The sequence below is a fragment of the Pygocentrus nattereri genome, chromosome 9 (genome assembly GCF_015220715.1).
Source record: "Pygocentrus nattereri isolate fPygNat1 chromosome 9, fPygNat1.pri, whole genome shotgun sequence".
NCBI classification, from domain to species: domain Eukaryota; kingdom Metazoa; phylum Chordata; class Actinopteri; order Characiformes; family Serrasalmidae; genus Pygocentrus; species Pygocentrus nattereri.
This window is the reverse complement of record NC_051219.1, coordinates 39,338,957-39,356,674: the sequence shown is the minus strand read 5'-3', so window position 1 is coordinate 39,356,674 and position 17,718 is coordinate 39,338,957. Positions and strand designations below refer to the sequence as shown.

Here is a 17,718-nt window from a genome sequence, read left to right as displayed (position 1 = left end):
TGAGAGAGAAGAGAAAAAAGAGTGAAGAGAGTGAGAGAAAGAAAGAAAGGAAATGAGAGAGAGAGAAAAGAAAGAGAAGAGAAAACCAGGAGGGAAACATAGAGAAAATGAGGGATGATGAAAAGAGAATGGTAGAAAGAAGAAGAAGTTGGAGAGGAACAGAAAGGAAAATAGAGGAAGAGAGAAAAGAAGGAGAAAAAGAAACGGTGAAATGTGGGGCAGAAAAAAACGGGAAGAAAGAGAAAGAGGGAGAGGCAAAAAGAGAGAAAAAGAGAATGAAATAAAGAGAAGAAAGAAAGAGAAGTGATAGAGAGAGAAAGAAAAGAAGAGAAAAGGAGAGAAAGAAAAATGAGGAACAAAGAAAAGAAAAAAGAGATAGAGGAAAGGAAGGAAAGAGGCAGATAGAGTGAAATAAGGAGAGAAAGAAAGCAAGAAATAAGGGCAAAAGAAGGAAAGAGAACAAGAGAACTGGGAGATAATAAAAGAAAGAGACGAAGGGGGAGAAGGAAAGAGAAAGGCAAAAGAAAGAGAAGGGGAGAGTCAGGAAGAGCAATGGAGAAAGAGAGAAGGGAAGATAAAGAGAGAGACAGAGAAAGTGATGGAGAGAGGAGAGAAATAGGGAGAGAAGCAGAGGTGGAGAGAGGAAAGAGAAAAAAGCTAAGAGAGAAAGAAAGAGTAGAAGAGTGACACAGAAGACAGAGAGAGAAAAGGAAGAGAAGAAGTAAGAGGGAGATGCCAGGAGAAAAATAAAAAGAAAGAAGGAAGATAAAGAAAGGAAGAGAAGCTGGAGCGAGAGGGAGAGAGCGAGTCTGCTGCAGTGGGCAGTGAGCCGCGCTGCAGATCTGCGCTCTGATAGGCTGTTAGATTGCTTTCTCTCGGCGCTGAGGGTCCAGGTTTAGTCCAGTGTTTTGTATGAACAGATTCGCTCTCAGGAGCTTCACTGCCTCCCCATTTATCACACGCACTGTCACAGGAAAAGAGCTCCCGCTCCGACTGCTGGCACACTCGCCTCACCCACGCGGCCGCTGCAGACCCCCTTCAGACTCCCAGCGGTCACACAGTGCCAGCTCCCCCACAGCTTACCATTAAAAACGGATCTAATAGATGAGTTCTGTGATCCTTCCCAGGAGGAGTTTGGCCTGGTAATGGTGTGAAACAGAGGCATGGGCAAAGAGAGAGAGAGAGAAACAGAGAGAGAGAGAGACAGAGAGACAGAGAGAGACAGAGAGAGAGAGAGAGAGAGAGAGCAAGACAGACTGACAGAGAGAGAGAGAGAGAGAGAGAGAGAGAGAGACAGAGAGACAGAGAGAGACAGAGAGAGATAATGAGAAAGAGAGAGAGACAGACAGACAGAGAGATCGAGACAGACCGACAGAGAGAGAGAGAAAGAGAGAGAGAGAGAGAGACATGGGTAGTAGCACTGACTTTTCCATCCCATAGTAATACCGCAGCTCACATCCTGATACTTTTAAAAGACTTATTCTGCTCAGAACGAGTAAATTCATGGTTTCTACAGTGAAACTGATTATGGACATGATTTTATTTTTACTATTACTTGTTTCAGGATTTATTCTCTGTCACTTTCTCTGTTCATAAGACACAAACATCTCTCAGTGGTCTGAAAAGCAGCAGTTAGGAATGTGTAGATACAAAATGTATCTGAAGGTAGTGATTCAACTGAATTGACTCAAAATTTTGAAACATTAGAATCATTATAAGCTACAATTTTCGGTTTTTCTGAAATTAAATTCTATAATTCTGTGGATTATATTCTATCCCAATTCATTTTTATCTGTATACTGCTACTGGGTAAACAGTTCCTTCAGTCACTCTTGTGTGCTCAGTGCATTTTTAAAAATAATAAATTTTTAAAAATCTTAATTGTAGCACAATTGTTGTTTAAATCATCAAATTGTCTGACAGTGTATATATATATATATATATATATATATATATATATATAAATTTAATGGATGGATGGATGGATGGATGGATAATATCTTTAATAATAATAATAATAATACTAAGAAGAAGAAGAAGAGGAAGAATAATAACTTATAAACATTCTAACATTCAAAAATATTGAACCAATTCCATAAATCATCACCTTAAGATACATTTTGCTCCTAATTGCTGTTTGTGGCTTATGAATGGAGAAAATCTTAAAACAGGTAATAGTAAAAAAATTTATCCATATTCCTCTATACAAAATAGATTTTTTACTGATTATAGTCATTAAGATTTATTAGTTATTGGAACACTTCACGCAATGTAATATGTATGTACACTCACCGGCCACTTTATTAGGTGTTCAGTTGCTTGTTAACACAAATAGCTAATCTTCTTTAACTAACTTTTGCGCAGTACCGTATATGAGAGATGTTTATCCTACAAAACTGTTGGCTGGAGTCAGTTTTTCCACTTTTTCAGCATCAAATACATCATTTCATACAGCATTTTACAGTTACTGCTAAATCACTGGTAACACTAAGGACTGTGTTGTTATTTTTAACGTGAGCACCAATTAAATCCACCCATCCCTAGAAGGCAGCAGTGCAGAAGCATGGGGGGATGCCCTGCATTCATTTGGACAAGCTGCCTGAGGAACTCACAGCTGGGCTTTGTGTATGTGTCAGCTGGCCTCGTTGAATCAGTTACGACTTTAGGTAAACGGATTTTCTGAAGTGAACCACTCGGCCTGTGAACTGATTATGCAACCTGTTTCCATCACTTCTAAAACAGTCACTCTCGGGCCTCTGCCACGAGCCCTGGCCCCACCAAGAGCATGAGAAAACGAGCATATTACACATGAGGCGGTCACTGAGAGCCGGCATTGTGGTCAGAGACAGACTCACTGACGTGGAGTTTCATCAGGAGCGAATGTGAATACAAATTGCTCTGGCAAGCACAGCGCTGTGCTTTTCTTGCATAACACACGCAACGTGTACACACATTCACAGGGGAGGATAAACCATCACACACACAGCCTCATAAACACAGGAACAAACAGAGGCACAAGAACACAAACAGAAATAAGGGCCACACAGAGACGGGGGCAAATGAAAATACACAGGCCGTATCTGACTAACGACTCTGAAAGTAATGAATGAAAATGTATAGCGAGGTTTGTTTTCACACGTGTAACACATCCTCCGTCTTTCTGTTTACGATGTTTCAAAAGTCTCTCTGCAGCCATCAGATCAGACGGTGCTGCTGCACACGCAGCCTTCATGAACATCAACAACAGGGCCACATGGGCACCAGTCCTACCCTCTGTTAGTGAACTCCAGCGTCAGAACATTCTGACTGTTGCTCTAAATGGTCCACTTTACCTGTGACCCTGCTGATCACCACTCTGTCCACTCCTCTCTTAACCACCACCAGGCCTTTTCCTCAGCATGCCCACTGGTGTCTGCTTATGCAGCGAACTGCTTCAGTAAATTTTTCGTTGTTCCCAAAGCCTCACGTCTCTTATGAGCTGTGTCACTTTCCTTTGTTTACAGAGCTCTGACGTTTGTATGTTTTACAAGCATAGGAAAATAAGCCGACCGTTATCCTGACGGACTGAATGATGTGACATGAGCTGAAACTGAGCAGGACTTGAGGGGATTTCAGAGAGAGAGAGAGATAGAGAGAAAACAACAGAGGAAAGATTCCAGAAAATAAAAACTGCTAAAAACCCAGAAAAAAGAAAAAGAATGAAAGAAAGAAAGCTGAATGAGAAAAAAATGAAGTTGAATGTAGCACTGTTACAAAGAATGAAAAAATGACAGACAAAACATTGACCATATTATTGTTACTGTGCACTAAAGCAAGAAAGAAAGATAGAAAGTAAGAAGAAAAGAAAAAAGAAGAATATAGTATTGTTTTGAAGAAAGAAAGAAGAAAAGAACAGAAAGAAAAAAGAGGAGTATAGTATTGTTTTGAAGAAAGAAAAAGAAAGAAAAAAAAGAAAGAAGAAAAGGAAGAAAAAAAGAAGAGTATAGTATTGTTTTGAAGAAAGAAAGAAAAAAAAAGAAAAAAGTATAGAATTATTTTGAAGAAAGAAAAAGAAAGAAAAAAGTATAGAATTATTTTGAAGAAAGAAAGAAAAGAAAAAGGAAAAGTATAGTATGGTTTTGAATGAGGAAAGACAGAAAACAGAAGAGTATAGTATTGTTTTGAATAAAGAAAGAAGAAGAGAAAGAAAAAACAAAAGAGTATAGTATTGTTTTAAAGAAAAAATGAAAAAGAAAGAAAAAAGAAAAAAAAGAAGAAAAGAAAAGAAAGCAAAACAAAGAGCATAGTATTGCTTTGAAGAAAGAAAGAAAAAAAAGAGAAAGAAAGGAGAGAAAAGATAAAAGAAGAGTATAGTATTGTTTTGAAGAAAGAAAGAAAGAAAGAAAGAAAGAAAGAAAGAAAGAAAGAAAGAAAGAAAGAAAGAAGAGTATAGTATTGCTTTGAAGAAAGAAAGAAAAAGAAAGAAAAAAGAAAAGTATAGTATTGTTTTGAAGAAAGACAGAAAAAGAAAAAAGAAGTTTATAGTATTGTTTTGAATAAATAAAGAAAAAAGAATATAGTATTGTTTTGAAGAAAGAAAGAAAAAGAAAGAGAAAGAAAGAAAAGTAAAGAAAAAGAAGAGCATAGTATTTTTTTGAAGAAAGAAAGAAAGAAAGAAAGAAAGAAAGGAAAGAAAATAAAATAGAAGAGTACAGTACTGTTTTGAAGAAAGAAAGAAAAAGAAAGAAAGAAAAAATAATATAGTGTTTTGAAGAAAGAAAGAAAAGGAAAGAAAAGAAGAGTATAGTATTGTTTTGAAGAAAGAAAGAAAAAGAAAGAAAGAAAAAGAAGAGTAGTATTATTTTGAAGAAAGAAAGAAAAGGAAAGAGAAAAGAAGAGTATAGTATTATTTTGAAGAAAGAACGAAAAAGAAAAAGAAGAGTATAGTATTGTTTTGAAGAAAGAAAGAAAAAGAAGAGTATAGTATTGTTTTGAAGAAAGAATGAAAAAGAAAGAACGAAAAAGAAGAGTATAGTATTGTTTTGAAGAAAGAAAGAAAAGGAAAGAGAAAATAAGAGTATAGTATTGTTTTGAAGAAAGAAAGAAAAAGAAGAGTATAGTATTGTTTTGAAGAAAGGAAGAAAAGGAAAGAGAAAAGACGAGTATAGTATTTTTTTGAAGAAAGAAAGAAAAAGAAGAGTATAGTATTGTTTTGAAGAAAGAATGAAAAAGAAGAGTATAGTATTGTTTTGAAGAAAGAAAGAAAAGGAAAGAGAAACAAAGAGTATAGTATTGTTTTGAAGAAAGAAAGAAAAAGAAGAGTATAGTATTGTTTTGAAGAAAGAAAGAAAAAGAAGAGTATAGTATTGTTTTGAAGAAAGAAAGAAAAGGAAAGAGAAACGAAGAGTATAGTATTGTTTTGAAGAAAGAAAGAAAAGGAAAGAGAAAAGAAGAGTATAGTATTGTTTTGAAGAAAGAAAGAAAAAGAAGAGTATAGTATTGTTTTGAAGAAAGAACGAAAAAGAAGAGTATAGTATTGTTTTGTAGAAAGAAAGAAAAAGAAGACTATAGTATTGTTTTAAAGTAAGAAAAAGAAAAAGAAAGAAAAAGAAGAGTATAGTATTGTTTAGAAGAAAGAACGAAAAAGAAGAGTATAGTATTGTTTTGTAGAAAGAAAGAAAAAGAAGAGTATAGTATTGTTTTAAAGAAAGAAAGAAAAAGAAGAGTATAGTATTGTTTAGAAGAAAGAAAGAAAAAGAAGAGTATAGTATTGTTTTAAAGAAAGAAAGGAAAAGAAGAGTATAGTATTGTTTTGTAGAAAGAAAGAAAAAGAAGAGTATAGTATTGTTTTGTAGAAAGAAAGAAAAAGAAGAGTATAGTATTGTTTTAAAGTAAGAAAAAGAAAAAGAAAGAAAAAGAAGAGTACAGTATTGTTTTGTAGAAAGAAAGAAAAAGAAGAGTATAGTATTGTTTTGAAGAAAGAACGAAAAAGAAGAGTATAGTATTGTTTTGTAGAAAGAAAGAAAAAGAAGAGTATAGTATTGTTTTGTAGAAAGAAAGAAAAAGAAGAGTACAGTATTGTTTTGTAGAAAGAAAGAAAAAGAAGAGTATAGTATTGTTTTGAAGAAAGAACGAAAAAGAAGAGTATAGTATTGTTTTGTAGAAAGAAAGAAAAAGAAGAGTATAGTATTGTTTTGTAGAAAGAAAGAAAAAGAAGAGTATAGTATTGTTTTGTAGAAAGAAAGAAAAAGAAGAGTACAGTATTGTTTTGTAGAAAGAAAGAAAAAGAAGAGTATAGTATTGTTTTGAAGAAAGAACGAAAAAGAAGAGTATAGTATTGTTTTGTAGAAAGAAAGAAAAAGAAGAGTATAGTATTGTTTTGTAGAAAGAAAGAAAAAGAAGAGTATAGTATTGTTTTAAAGTAAGAAAAAGAAAAAGAAAGAAAAAGAAGAGTATAGTATTGTTTTGAAGAAAGAACGAAAAAGAAGAGTATAGTATTGTTTTGTAGAAAGAAAGCAAAAGAAGAGTATAGTATTGTTTTAAAGAAAGAAAGAAAAAGAAGAGTATAGTATTGTTTTAAAGAAAGAAAGAAAAAGAAGAGTATAGTATTGTTTTAAAGTAAGAAAAAGAAAAAGAAAGAAAAAGAAGAGTATAGTATTGTTTTGAAGAAAGAACGAAAAAGAAGAGTATAGTATTGTTTTGTAGAAAGAAAGAAAAAGAAGAGTATAGTATTGTTTTGTAGAAAGAAAGAAAAAGAAGAGTATAGTATTGTTTTAAAGAAAGAAAAAGAAGAGTATAGTATTGTTTTGTAGAAAGAAAGAAAAAGAAGAGTATAGTATTGTTTTGAGAAAGAAAGAAAAAGAAGAGTATAGTATTGTTTTGAGAAAGAAAGAAAAAGAAGAGTATAGTATTGTTTTGAGAAAGAAAGAAAAAGAAGAGTATAGTATTGTTTTGAGAAAGAAAGAAAAAGAAGAGTATAGTATTGTTTTGTAGAAAGAAAGAAAAAGAAGAGTATAGTATTGTTTAGAAGAAAGAAAGAAAAAGAAAGAGAAAGAAAGGAAAAGAAAGAAAAACAAGAGTATAGTATTGTTTTGAAGAAAGAAAGAAAAAGAAAGAGAAAGAAAGGAAAAGAAAGAAAAAGTAGAGTGCAGTAATGTTTTGAAAAAAGAAAGAAAGAAAAAAGAGAAACAAATGAACGAAGAAAAAGCAAAGAAAGCTTGCTAAAGTAGCGTCCGCTGAGAAATGCATAAAACAGAAAGAAAGGTTGATGGAGGAGGAAAGAAAAACAGGTTGCCTTTCATTTACACAAACCATGAGAACACACAGATCAGACCTCTGTCACTGCCCACTGACAAAACCAGACACATGGACAGACAGACAGACAGACAGACAGACAGACAGACAGACAGACACTTTAGGAATGAAGTCCATTTTAATTCTGTCTCTCTCTCATGGTGACTTGTAGACTCGTGAGGCAAAAGCCCTCAAAACAGAAACATGAGACTGGATGGAAATTTAATTGCTTTATGTTTGGTTGAGGAGACAGATTGGATTTAATGAGAGCTTAAGCATTTTCTGTGTAATGTCTCTAAAACAGTAGCTGAGGCTGCACTATTAATCTGGGGCGTGTGTGGGAGACACACTTTTAATGAGCTCATTTGATTTGCAATCTGCTTCTCTGCATTGTTCTCACTCTGCGCTCTCTCAAAATAAGGGCGGTGAAAATAGCAAGGCGAGAAGTGAAAACCATTTCATCTGGCCAGGCTTTAAACAGTTTAAGCCAATTTGTTAACACAATATGTGTCTGTGCTTGATTGGTGTGAGTGTGTGTGTGTCCTTCTCTTCTGCCGCTCACTTTCTTTGTGTCTTAGTTCCCAGGTTGCAGGCATGACGATGGCTTCGTGGGAAGTGGATTTGACTCGGTCCAATGGTTCCACTCTCGGGACGGACCTGTCCAGCTCTCTGCTCAACCCGAGCAGCAGCTTCAGTGGGACCGAGGCCTTCCTGTGGCTGCTGCCTTCAGAGAACGGCTCCTGGGGTCCCACGCTGGCACCGGCAGGGTCGACCCGGGTTCGGGACCAGGCGCTGGCCCGGGCTGAGATCGGGGTGCTGGGGCTGGTGCTGGCGCTCACCACGCTGGGCAACAGCTTTGTGCTGTGGGTGCTGCTGCGCAGGAGGAAACACCACGCGCCCATGCACCTCTTCATGATCAACCTGTGCGTGGCTGATCTGGTCGTGGCCTTCTTCCAGGTTAGACTGCTAACAGTACACACAGTAGTGCTAGATAAAGTTCAAAACCTGTAATCTTTCAGTTTGCTTATAAAAACAATAAATTGCTTTGGACTTTGATCATTATTTGGTCTGTTCACCTGTATTTCATACACATTTAGATTTGAGGTTTGGTTACATGACAACAATGGCAAACTATGATTATTAGAGCTGGACTTAATTGTTAAAACATGGACAAAATGAGGAATAATTCTAATTACTTTTAGTGCATTTATGGGATTCTAACAGTATGTTAATGTTGAACTTACATTTTTTGGCAGTTCTAGATTAAACATTGACATTTTAAGCATCTAAATTTAGTTTTAAGCTTCTAACAGATACATTAAAAAATAATTTACCTTGTTCCAGTTTTAAAGTGACTCATTTTGGTCCCCTGGAAATCAAAACACGATTGGCTGTTTCCACTGTAACTTTCTAATGTTGGTGATTAATCTCACACATTAGGCCTTCTGTTCAGCTCCTGAAGTCCTATCCAATAGGAGATGCTCTCTTGGCTGTATCTACCTAAATATTATAGAGAAAAACCCTGATTGGACAGTTGTCTTCTGGGCATTTCATGAATTTTACTCCTTTGTTTCTGACAAAAATTTTACAAGAGTATATTTGCAATACTTGCAGATTTTTGAAAATTTTTATTTTTATTTCACAGAAATCAGCAGGATTTCTTATAGAATGCCCTGAATAATTTTCCATTTCAAAACACAGCTCTTACAGAACCTGAACAATCGTTTGGTTTTGTTAAGAATCCATAAAACAACCTTGAAGGAGAGGCTTTACAAATAACCTTTTCTGCAAATATATTACTGAGGGCCAAAAGTACAATATTAAGTTGGCCTCATAAAGGGTTCTTTAGAGTGATGCCAGAGAACAAGCAATTTTAGTTCCCTGAAAAACCTTTCAGTTGATGCTTGTTAGAAGAGCCCTAACAAGCATCAACTGAAAGGTTTTTCAGGGAACTAAAATTGCTTGTTCTCTGGCATCACTCTAAAGAACCCTTTATGAGGCCAACTTAATATTTTTAGGTGTGATTTGAGGATACTTAACAAATTGAGTTTGGGTAAAGCTGTTTTAACAACGGTTTAACGGCCTTGTCCTAAACATATTGGATTTCCAGCACCTCGTTTCCCCTCTCTCATGGAGTGACAGTTGGGAGACATGGAAAGGAAGTTGGCAGGGAGTTTCGGAGCACGGCCTTTAACTTGTTAAATCCATTCACATTCCTCCTGCAGGTTCTGCCGCAGCTGCTGTGGGACATCACCGAGCGTTTCCAGGGCCCTGACGCACTGTGCCGATCTGTCAAATACCTGCAGATTGTGGGCATGTTCGCCTCCTCATACATGATCGTCGCTATGACAGTAGACCGGCACTATGCCATCTGCTGCCCTTTGCAGGCATACAGAGGCGGTGAAACCTCACGATGGAATACCCCCATTATGGTGGCCTGGGGGCTTGCCCTGGTACTCAGTTTACCACAGGTGAGAACTACAGAGAAGGACAAGATATACGAATTTACACATGGATGCTTGTTTGATGTAAAGTTTGCAAATGTTGAGTGGGATCTATAGAGTGGGATCTATCTGGGATATAATCTGAGTTCACAGTTTATTTGAGGTACACTTACCTTGACTGGCCATGTTATCAGGTTCATCTCCCATATAGGCGCCATCTACTGCAGTCACACTCTACCCCTTCCATTACTGGAAAGGGACTGACCAGATACTTCTTAGGTGGTGGACCATTCATTGCTGATACTGACATGTTATTGACATCTTGGTTGGTGTTGCACTGGTATCAGAGTGCAAGTGTATCAGTTACAGCAAAGTTGCTAGAATTCTTTCACACTTAGGTTGAGACTAGTCCACCAACGAAAAATATCTAGCCAACTAGCATTGGTCATAAGGTCTGAAACTGACCATTGATGTTAGATGATGACTGATGAAAACTGTGCATGGAAAAAGATGAGTAATAATACTGTGCAAAAGACCACTCTTCACTAATCTAATTTTCAGCCATTAAGTACTCCATTTTCAGAGATGTTTCTGAGGAGATTAGGTATGAAATAGTTCTCTTGCCTATAGAGTGGGAACGTCAGGTAAAAACGATATATAGAAAATGAAATTCCTTACAACCATGCAATTACTGCTGTTACTGAGAACAGACAAAAAAGAAAAAAAATTGCAATTCGAACAAAGAAGCTGCTGGTGTTCTAAGACAAATAGACTGACCACTCCTGTGTCCAGATCTCAGCATCACTGAATATGTTTGAGATTATTTAGACTGTGAAAATGCAACCAAAGTCTATAACTAAATTCTGAAGGTGTGCAAAAATACCCCTGCAGATTTCTTTGTTCTTAAAAAGATTGGGATGTAAGCTCCTGTAAAGGCAAAAAGGGGAGAAATTAAATACTGAAAAATTTCTGATTTTTGCATTATACTGTAAAATGTCACCCACAAGGTCTACCAACAATATAGGTGTGTGCTTTAAAGTGGCATATTTGCTGTGCTTAGAATGTTCCACCACCCAAATAATACCTGATCATCTTTGGTCAGGTATTACTGGTCAGCAACACATGACATTGTAAACCTACAAAGTGCCCTGTATGGTATTTGCATCAAGGTAGGTGTAAGAAAGTGAAAACTCTATTTGGAAATATGAAGTGGATGTTATAGTTGTATTTGGTGGCCTCACTTTACTATATCTGACCCACAGGTCTTCATCTTCTCACGGTCAGAGGTAGCCCCAGGGGAGTTTGAGTGCTGGGGCCACTTTGCTGAGCCATGGGGCCTCAAAGCCTACGTCACCTGGATGACTGTGGCCGTCTTCATCCTACCAGCCCTCATCATCACAATCTGTCAGGTAGCTCCTCCCCTTTTTTTCTCCTGCCTCTCTCTCTCACACACGCTTCAGTATGTGACTTGTTCTGGTTCTGTCTTGAAGGAATGTTTTTCTCTGATATGCTGGATAATCTTCTTCTTTGCTGTGCATCATGATTTTCCATGCTGTCTCTCAGGCGGCTCGGTTTAATGTAGGGCTTTTCTCTCACAATCCGCGCGGGTACTGATGGGCCCAAACCCCCATGTGGAGGTATGAGTCAAACTGGACTGCAAAGCACATGCAACATCATGCACAAATCCAGAGTAATCTACCTAGACGGCTGGAGATTATCAGATTGTCTACAGTGTCAACAGTTATGTACTGCGGTTGGAGTTCATTCTCAAGGGCCCACGCTTTCAGCCTCCAACTGTGCCAGAGGAAGTGATTCAAAGCCTCATCACCTCATTTGAACTGTTTATAGAAGGGCTCCCGAGGGGATTCAGTCATTTTCTATGATTAAATTAAAGCACTTATGATGTACTTATGATGTACTATGAGTTCACTTCTGCTTATCAACACATTTCTCAATAAAGTAGTTCTATCTTTTTAAAGCTATAGTCAGCAGAGAGTAAGACGCAATTATTAGCCCCAACAAGCATTCCACCTTGGAAGCGCAAGGGGATTCTGCAGCTTCCACCTGGAATGTTCTTGGCTCTCCCAGAAGTTCAGATACAGCTGGCATTCAGTATTGGGCAAAGATCAGAGACCCCCATTAATTCATTTTATTTCTAGTCAAAATGTCCATTAAGTGCAAATTAATTTTTTTCAGCATCAAGAAAAAGAGAAAACATAGGTCTTGCAAGAGTTTTAGGCACCTGAGAAAATAATAATATTTTAATCCTTTTAGATCAAACAAACACTCAAAAGACTCTCGGTAACATGTCAAAAACATGTGAGGGTTAGGATTAGGTTTTGGGTTGAGGTTAAGGTTAGGGTTAATATTAGGGGCAGGGTGAGGGGAAGGATTAGGTTTTGGGTTGAGGTTAAGGTTATGGTTAGGATTAGGGCCAGGGTGAGAGTTAGGATTAGGTTTTCTGTTGAGGGTAAAGTTAGGGTTAAAATTAGGGACAGGGTGAGCGCTAGGATTAGGTTTTGTGTTGAGGTTAAGGTGAGGGTTAGGATTAGGGCCAGGGTGAGAGTTAGGATTAGGTTTTGGGTTGAAGTTAAGGTTAGGGTTAGGATTAGGGCCAGGGTGAGGCTTAGAATTAGGTTTTAGGGTGAGGCTAAGGTTGGGTAAGGATTAGGGCCAGGGTAAGGCTTAGAATTAGGTTTTGTGTTGAGGTTAAAGTTAGGGTTAATATTAGGGCCAGGGTGAGGGCTAGGATTAGGTTTTGTGTTGAGGTTAAGGTGAGGGTTAGGATTAGGGCCAGGGTGAGAGTTAGGATTAGGTTTTGGGTTGAAGTTAAGGTTAGGGTTAGGATTAGGGCCAGGGTTAGGATTAGGTTTTGGGTTGAGGTTTAAGGTTAGGGTTAGGATTAGGGCCAGGGTGAGGCTTAGAATTAGGTTTTAGGTTGAGGTTAAGGTGAGGGTTAGAAAGGACCACTTCAAACAAAGCGTTACCAAATAATTTTAAATATGGTTTAAATAAAGTGCTTTGGTGCCAAAGACTTTTGCACAGTATTGTACATTTAACAGAAAATATTTTTCCACACCTCCAAAGTCTTAGAAGCTGGTTGCATTTTCTGTTGCTTATAATGCAAGTAATGACAAACACTCATTCATTCAGTGACGCTGAGGTCTGGACTCTGGAGTGGTCAGTCCATTGTTCTGAGAACACCAGCAGCTTCTTTGTTTGATTGGTGCTTTTTTCTCAGTAACGTCTATTTGACAGCTACACATTCTTTCAAATAGTGTCTTCCCACAGCGGCAGCACAGACAGAAGCACTTTGAAGCAGCTTGATTTTCTCCTCTCTCTCAAAGATAAAGGCTCCAAGTATTGTTTATGTGATGGTGAAGTTTTGTTGGTCCACAAGGTCTTGCACAGCTGCTATGAGACCCCTTTTTCTGTATCTTTTAACCTGTTTCTCACTTATTTTTCTTTGACTTTCCATTTCCTCATGCAAGTGGATTATACACGTTTAATCTCCTCAGAAATGACCCCTGAAAATGAATAACCTAATGGTCATTTTGATTGAAATATATTAAATAAAGGATGATCTCTGATTTTGCACAATACTGTAAACTGCAAACTCACTACTAATGATTAGCTTGACTCACATTGTTGTATACGTAATGTACATCTCCAGGTTGTATTTATGCTGTGTAGCTACACTCAGCGAGCAGGTCCAGCATTGTGAGTGCAGCATTGTTCAACAACGTTCTGTCTCATCCTTCCATGTCAGGTGCGCATCTTCAGAGAGATTCACGACAACATCTACCTGAAGTCGGAGCGAATGATAACAGCAGAGTTTAAGCGGAACTCCGTGCTCTTTCATTTCCCTCAGAGAGAAGGGCATCGTGGGAGGGCTTGCAGTGCTAGAGACAGAGATGGGCAGGGTAGTCACCATCATCAGATGGACAGCGGCTACCACGGCCGACCTCGGGGCAGCCCCTTTCGTCCCCCATTCTCCCCCACTGAGCATCAGAACTCATTTGACAGTTTCTCCTTTACCTGCGACCCCTGTGCTGTGCCTCTTCCCTCTTCAGAAGTGTCCACCTCTAGCACACCCCACCTACGGAACTTACAGGACTTCACTGCTGACCAAGCCCCTACCTCTCCTTCTAATCCCTCTCACTCACAGCCAGTCAATAGCATCTGTGCCCGGTCCAGAGGCTCCTCCTCACTGGCTGGACAGCTCTCTGGAGCTCCTGACTTGTGGCCAGACGTGCTCCCAGACACAGCAGCCCTAGGCCTGCCTGCTCAGTATCCTCCCCTTCCACCTCCCCCAGGCATCTCCAAGGCCATGTCCAAGACAGTGCGGATGACTCTGGTCATAGTGCTGGTCTACACCGTCTGCTGGTGTCCTTTCTTCATCGTGCAGTTGTGGGCAGCCTGGGATCCGAACCCACCAGATCAAGGTCAGAATGTAGGCCCCTTCCATTACTTCTGGTAAACATGCATCAATTTGAAGCCGTTGATTCAATTGCATTGATTTTTAAATGTTAGTGTCTATTGTAATTAATACTGAATTTACAGGCTTTGTATACTTGATATTTTCAAATGGGTACTTGAATATTACCTCTCAAAATCACTCTTAGAGAATATAACTCTTATTTTAATCATCCATCTGACAGAACAGGTATGCTTCCATTTTCTCGATGCTTCAGTCCACACTGGCTGCATTAGACTTGCCTCTTCCATCCCAAATGTAATCCTCTTGTTTTTGAACTCCATAGAGATCCAGTCAAATCACACACCTGTGATGTAGTTAACCCTTGTGTGGTGTTGGGGTCTGTGAGACCCATTTTCAATGTTTATCCAAAGAAAAAATTATGCATTTTAATATAATTTCAACCTTAGATTACTTGGCCTTTTGCTCATTTTCTGTGAAGAACATATAAAATAACCAATTTTCAGTGCTTCACTCTGTTCAGCCCCCACACATTTATATTACACATGTGGTATTGGGGTGAAATAGCAGGGGTAAAAGTGTGGAAGTGCTGTGTCCTTCACTCTGTTCTCCTCCTACATGGCCTGCTGTTAGTGTGTGTGTGTGTGTGTGTGTTTGTATATGTATGTGTGTGTATGTGACGGTGGACAACATGGAGAGAATGCTGACTGGCTATAGCTGCTAAAGAGGAACCATACGCCGGCCACTTCTGATATTTTAAACACCTGATATTTTTACGTAAAATTGTTATGACTGTATTGAGTAAAAAAAAAAAACAGTAATGCAGTGGGACCACCAAACCACTGAGTAACAACAACATCAATACCACACAAGGGTTAAGACCACTAGAGGCAAGCCGAGTCTAGACCAAAAGAAGAAGAACAGAAATTCTGTTGTTCTTTGAAAGTGCATTATCATTCATTATACACAACACAAATGAATAAATACTATATTTTATATTATATTTAGCAAAATATGAAATTAAATAATATATAACATAAAAATATTATACATTTTTGTAATATTGCACTAAAAGGGCCAGCAAAAAAATCTCAGCAAATCTGTGGGCCAGCTTTGTTTTTATTCTTACTTACATTTTGCCACAACCTGAATGGGCCATTGTTTTGTTTATTCAAAACATGCCAAACCTGCAACAGCTAAATAGGCACTGAATACTTAATACTACTGAATATAAAATTAATTCTAAATAAAACACATTTTTTCACTGCCTATTTGTTTGATCTAGACACTAGGCATCTTTTCTTTTTGTGTAACCGCTGGCCCAGAGATGATGCAGTGCATGCTGGGGGCTGTAGTGCATGGCAGGATGAAACAGGCTAGTAAGATTAATTATAAAAATAATGTCATGCACCAAAAAGGACTGTGTCACAGGCCTGACTCGGCCCACGGCCCTTGTGCCTGACACATGGGGCCTAAAGTCTACTGAATATAAACCAAACAACACACATCCATTTCATTATAGAATGAAAACATGGTAATAATAACTTTCAAACTACTGAAACATGATCATGGTTTTGGTATGATAGTTGCAGAGCAGCTACTCTGCTGTACTAACTGTTAGTGTGTGGAGAAGACTATTCTCTTATACAATACAAACTTTTGATTGTGATTTTGTCTAAAGAATATATTATATATAAGTATATATAATATATATATATAAATATATATAAGTTTAAAGCTACTGTAAAACCATTTCATTAGAAACGAAAGGGAGAAAAAAGAGCTAATATTCCCACCTGAACAGTAATATGACAGAGCCAATATATATTTGAAATGTTGTGTTAAGCTTGGTGTGTCTGGAGTAGAATTATACCAGGTGCTGAGTATTTTTCTTATTGTCTGATTGTTTAACCCTTTAAAAGGCCAGGGCCTGCTGGTGTTCCCAAAGCTTTAATACACATCTTCTATAACCTAAGAATAGCTCAACCAGTTTGTATTGGAGTCCCTGTAGTTACTGAATAATCCTCATTGTGTAATAAGCCTGAGATTTTAAAGGGTTAATGTCTTCCCACACTTTCGAATACCAGAAATATAATGAATTAATATTGAGACCAGCGCTATTTATAATAGGACAAGGGTAGCCAAATGTTTCGGTGAAAAATAAGAATTGAAGTTCTATGTAGTGTAAGAATTTAAGTTATATATAGTGTAAAAAATACACTATGTCCTCTCATTTGGTGAGGGGGTGGAAGTAAATTAACCTGGCAGGCTAAATAAAATATCCTATTTGGGCCAGCTTTGACCCGCAGGCTGCACTTTGGGCAGCCCTGGATTATAAAAACGTTCAATAAAATATGTACTCATGTTTTTGGCCAAAATAACATTCCCAGGTTCCGCTCATGAACTGCACAGTGTTGGAGCAGTATCTGGCTCTAACAGTGAGAATATAAAGCTTGGTATGTTTTTTTTTTATTGTCTATATTCCTTCACTATACAAGTATTCCAGTTACAGTTGTGTATTCAGTGTATTTTTTTTAAATAACCAAAACAATTAAAGCAAAACAAACCAAGGTGGGATTGTGTGACATATTGAGATGTTTACTGATGACCTGTAATTGAATCAAACCATTGTAAGGTCAGGGATTTACACCTCTCTGCACGACACAGGTCAATTTCATTCGGCTACTCGGTGCACCTGTGCCCTCCTGGTGTCTGAAAACAGCGGTGGTGTATTTGTTGTTTGAACTCATCTGCCCTCATCTGCATCAGGCTCATATCGCAGGCGATAGTGTGTAATAAATAGCCTGCTTGCATTCCCACTGTTTGTTTTCATCTCTGCCAAGTGATCTATAAGCAGCCAGCAGACATCAAACATTTCAGCACACACGTTTGCAAGTAAACAGATTAAGTGGACAAGCAGTGAAGCAGTGAAGCACCCTCTTTTTTTTTGTCTGAAATGTGCTTACGCATATAAATCTATTTTAATGCAAGTTTTATATTGAAACAATATATTACAGTAGCAAAGCGTAGCCACGTCTATGTCTGACCCTTACATATACAAACATAATAGACAAACATAATATTAATCTCTTACTGTTACAAAACCAGATCTCACTTCATTTGGATAGTCCACTATAGTTCCTTATAGATTATCTACAGATGTTCAAATTGTTAACAAACTATCTGTTGACAATTCTAAGCAGTGGTGGGGTTAGGGTTAGTATTTGGATTAGGGCTAGGACCAGGGTGAGGGCTGGGTTTAAATTTTGGGTTGAGGTTAATGTTAGGGTTAGGATTAGAGCAGGTTTAGAGTTAAAGAAAATGATGGCCAGTTTAGTAGATATTTAGTTGAATGTAACTTGAAAGTAAATGAAGTATCTACAAAGCATCTAAAGTGGACAATCCAAATAAAGTGTTACCCAAAACTCAATACAATGATTTCAAAACGTCACACACTACACTACGGTAAATCCAGCTAAACAGGGCAAATTCTGCACACTTTAAACGGAAATGAGCATCTGGTCAGTTCTTTAACCCCTTAAAATACCAGGCTTATTACATGGT

The 17,718-nt window shown here is 37.7% G+C and overlaps 1 protein-coding gene across 1 annotated transcript in view; it reads left to right on the top strand.

Annotated features, from left to right (window-relative positions):
• The window catches only part of avpr2ab (arginine vasopressin receptor 2a, duplicate b), a 38,403-nt gene that overhangs the window by 17,102 nt on the left and 3,583 nt on the right, over positions 1-17,718 (top strand). Inside the window, exons 2-5 of the mRNA XM_017712773.2 lie at positions 7,851-8,229; positions 9,498-9,743; positions 10,979-11,125; positions 13,486-14,161. Coding sequence (XP_017568262.1) covers positions 7,867-8,229; positions 9,498-9,743; positions 10,979-11,125; positions 13,486-14,161 — 1,432 coding nt within the window. The 5' untranslated portion in view covers positions 7,851-7,866. The remainder of the gene's footprint in view (positions 1-7,850; positions 8,230-9,497; positions 9,744-10,978; positions 11,126-13,485; positions 14,162-17,718) is intronic.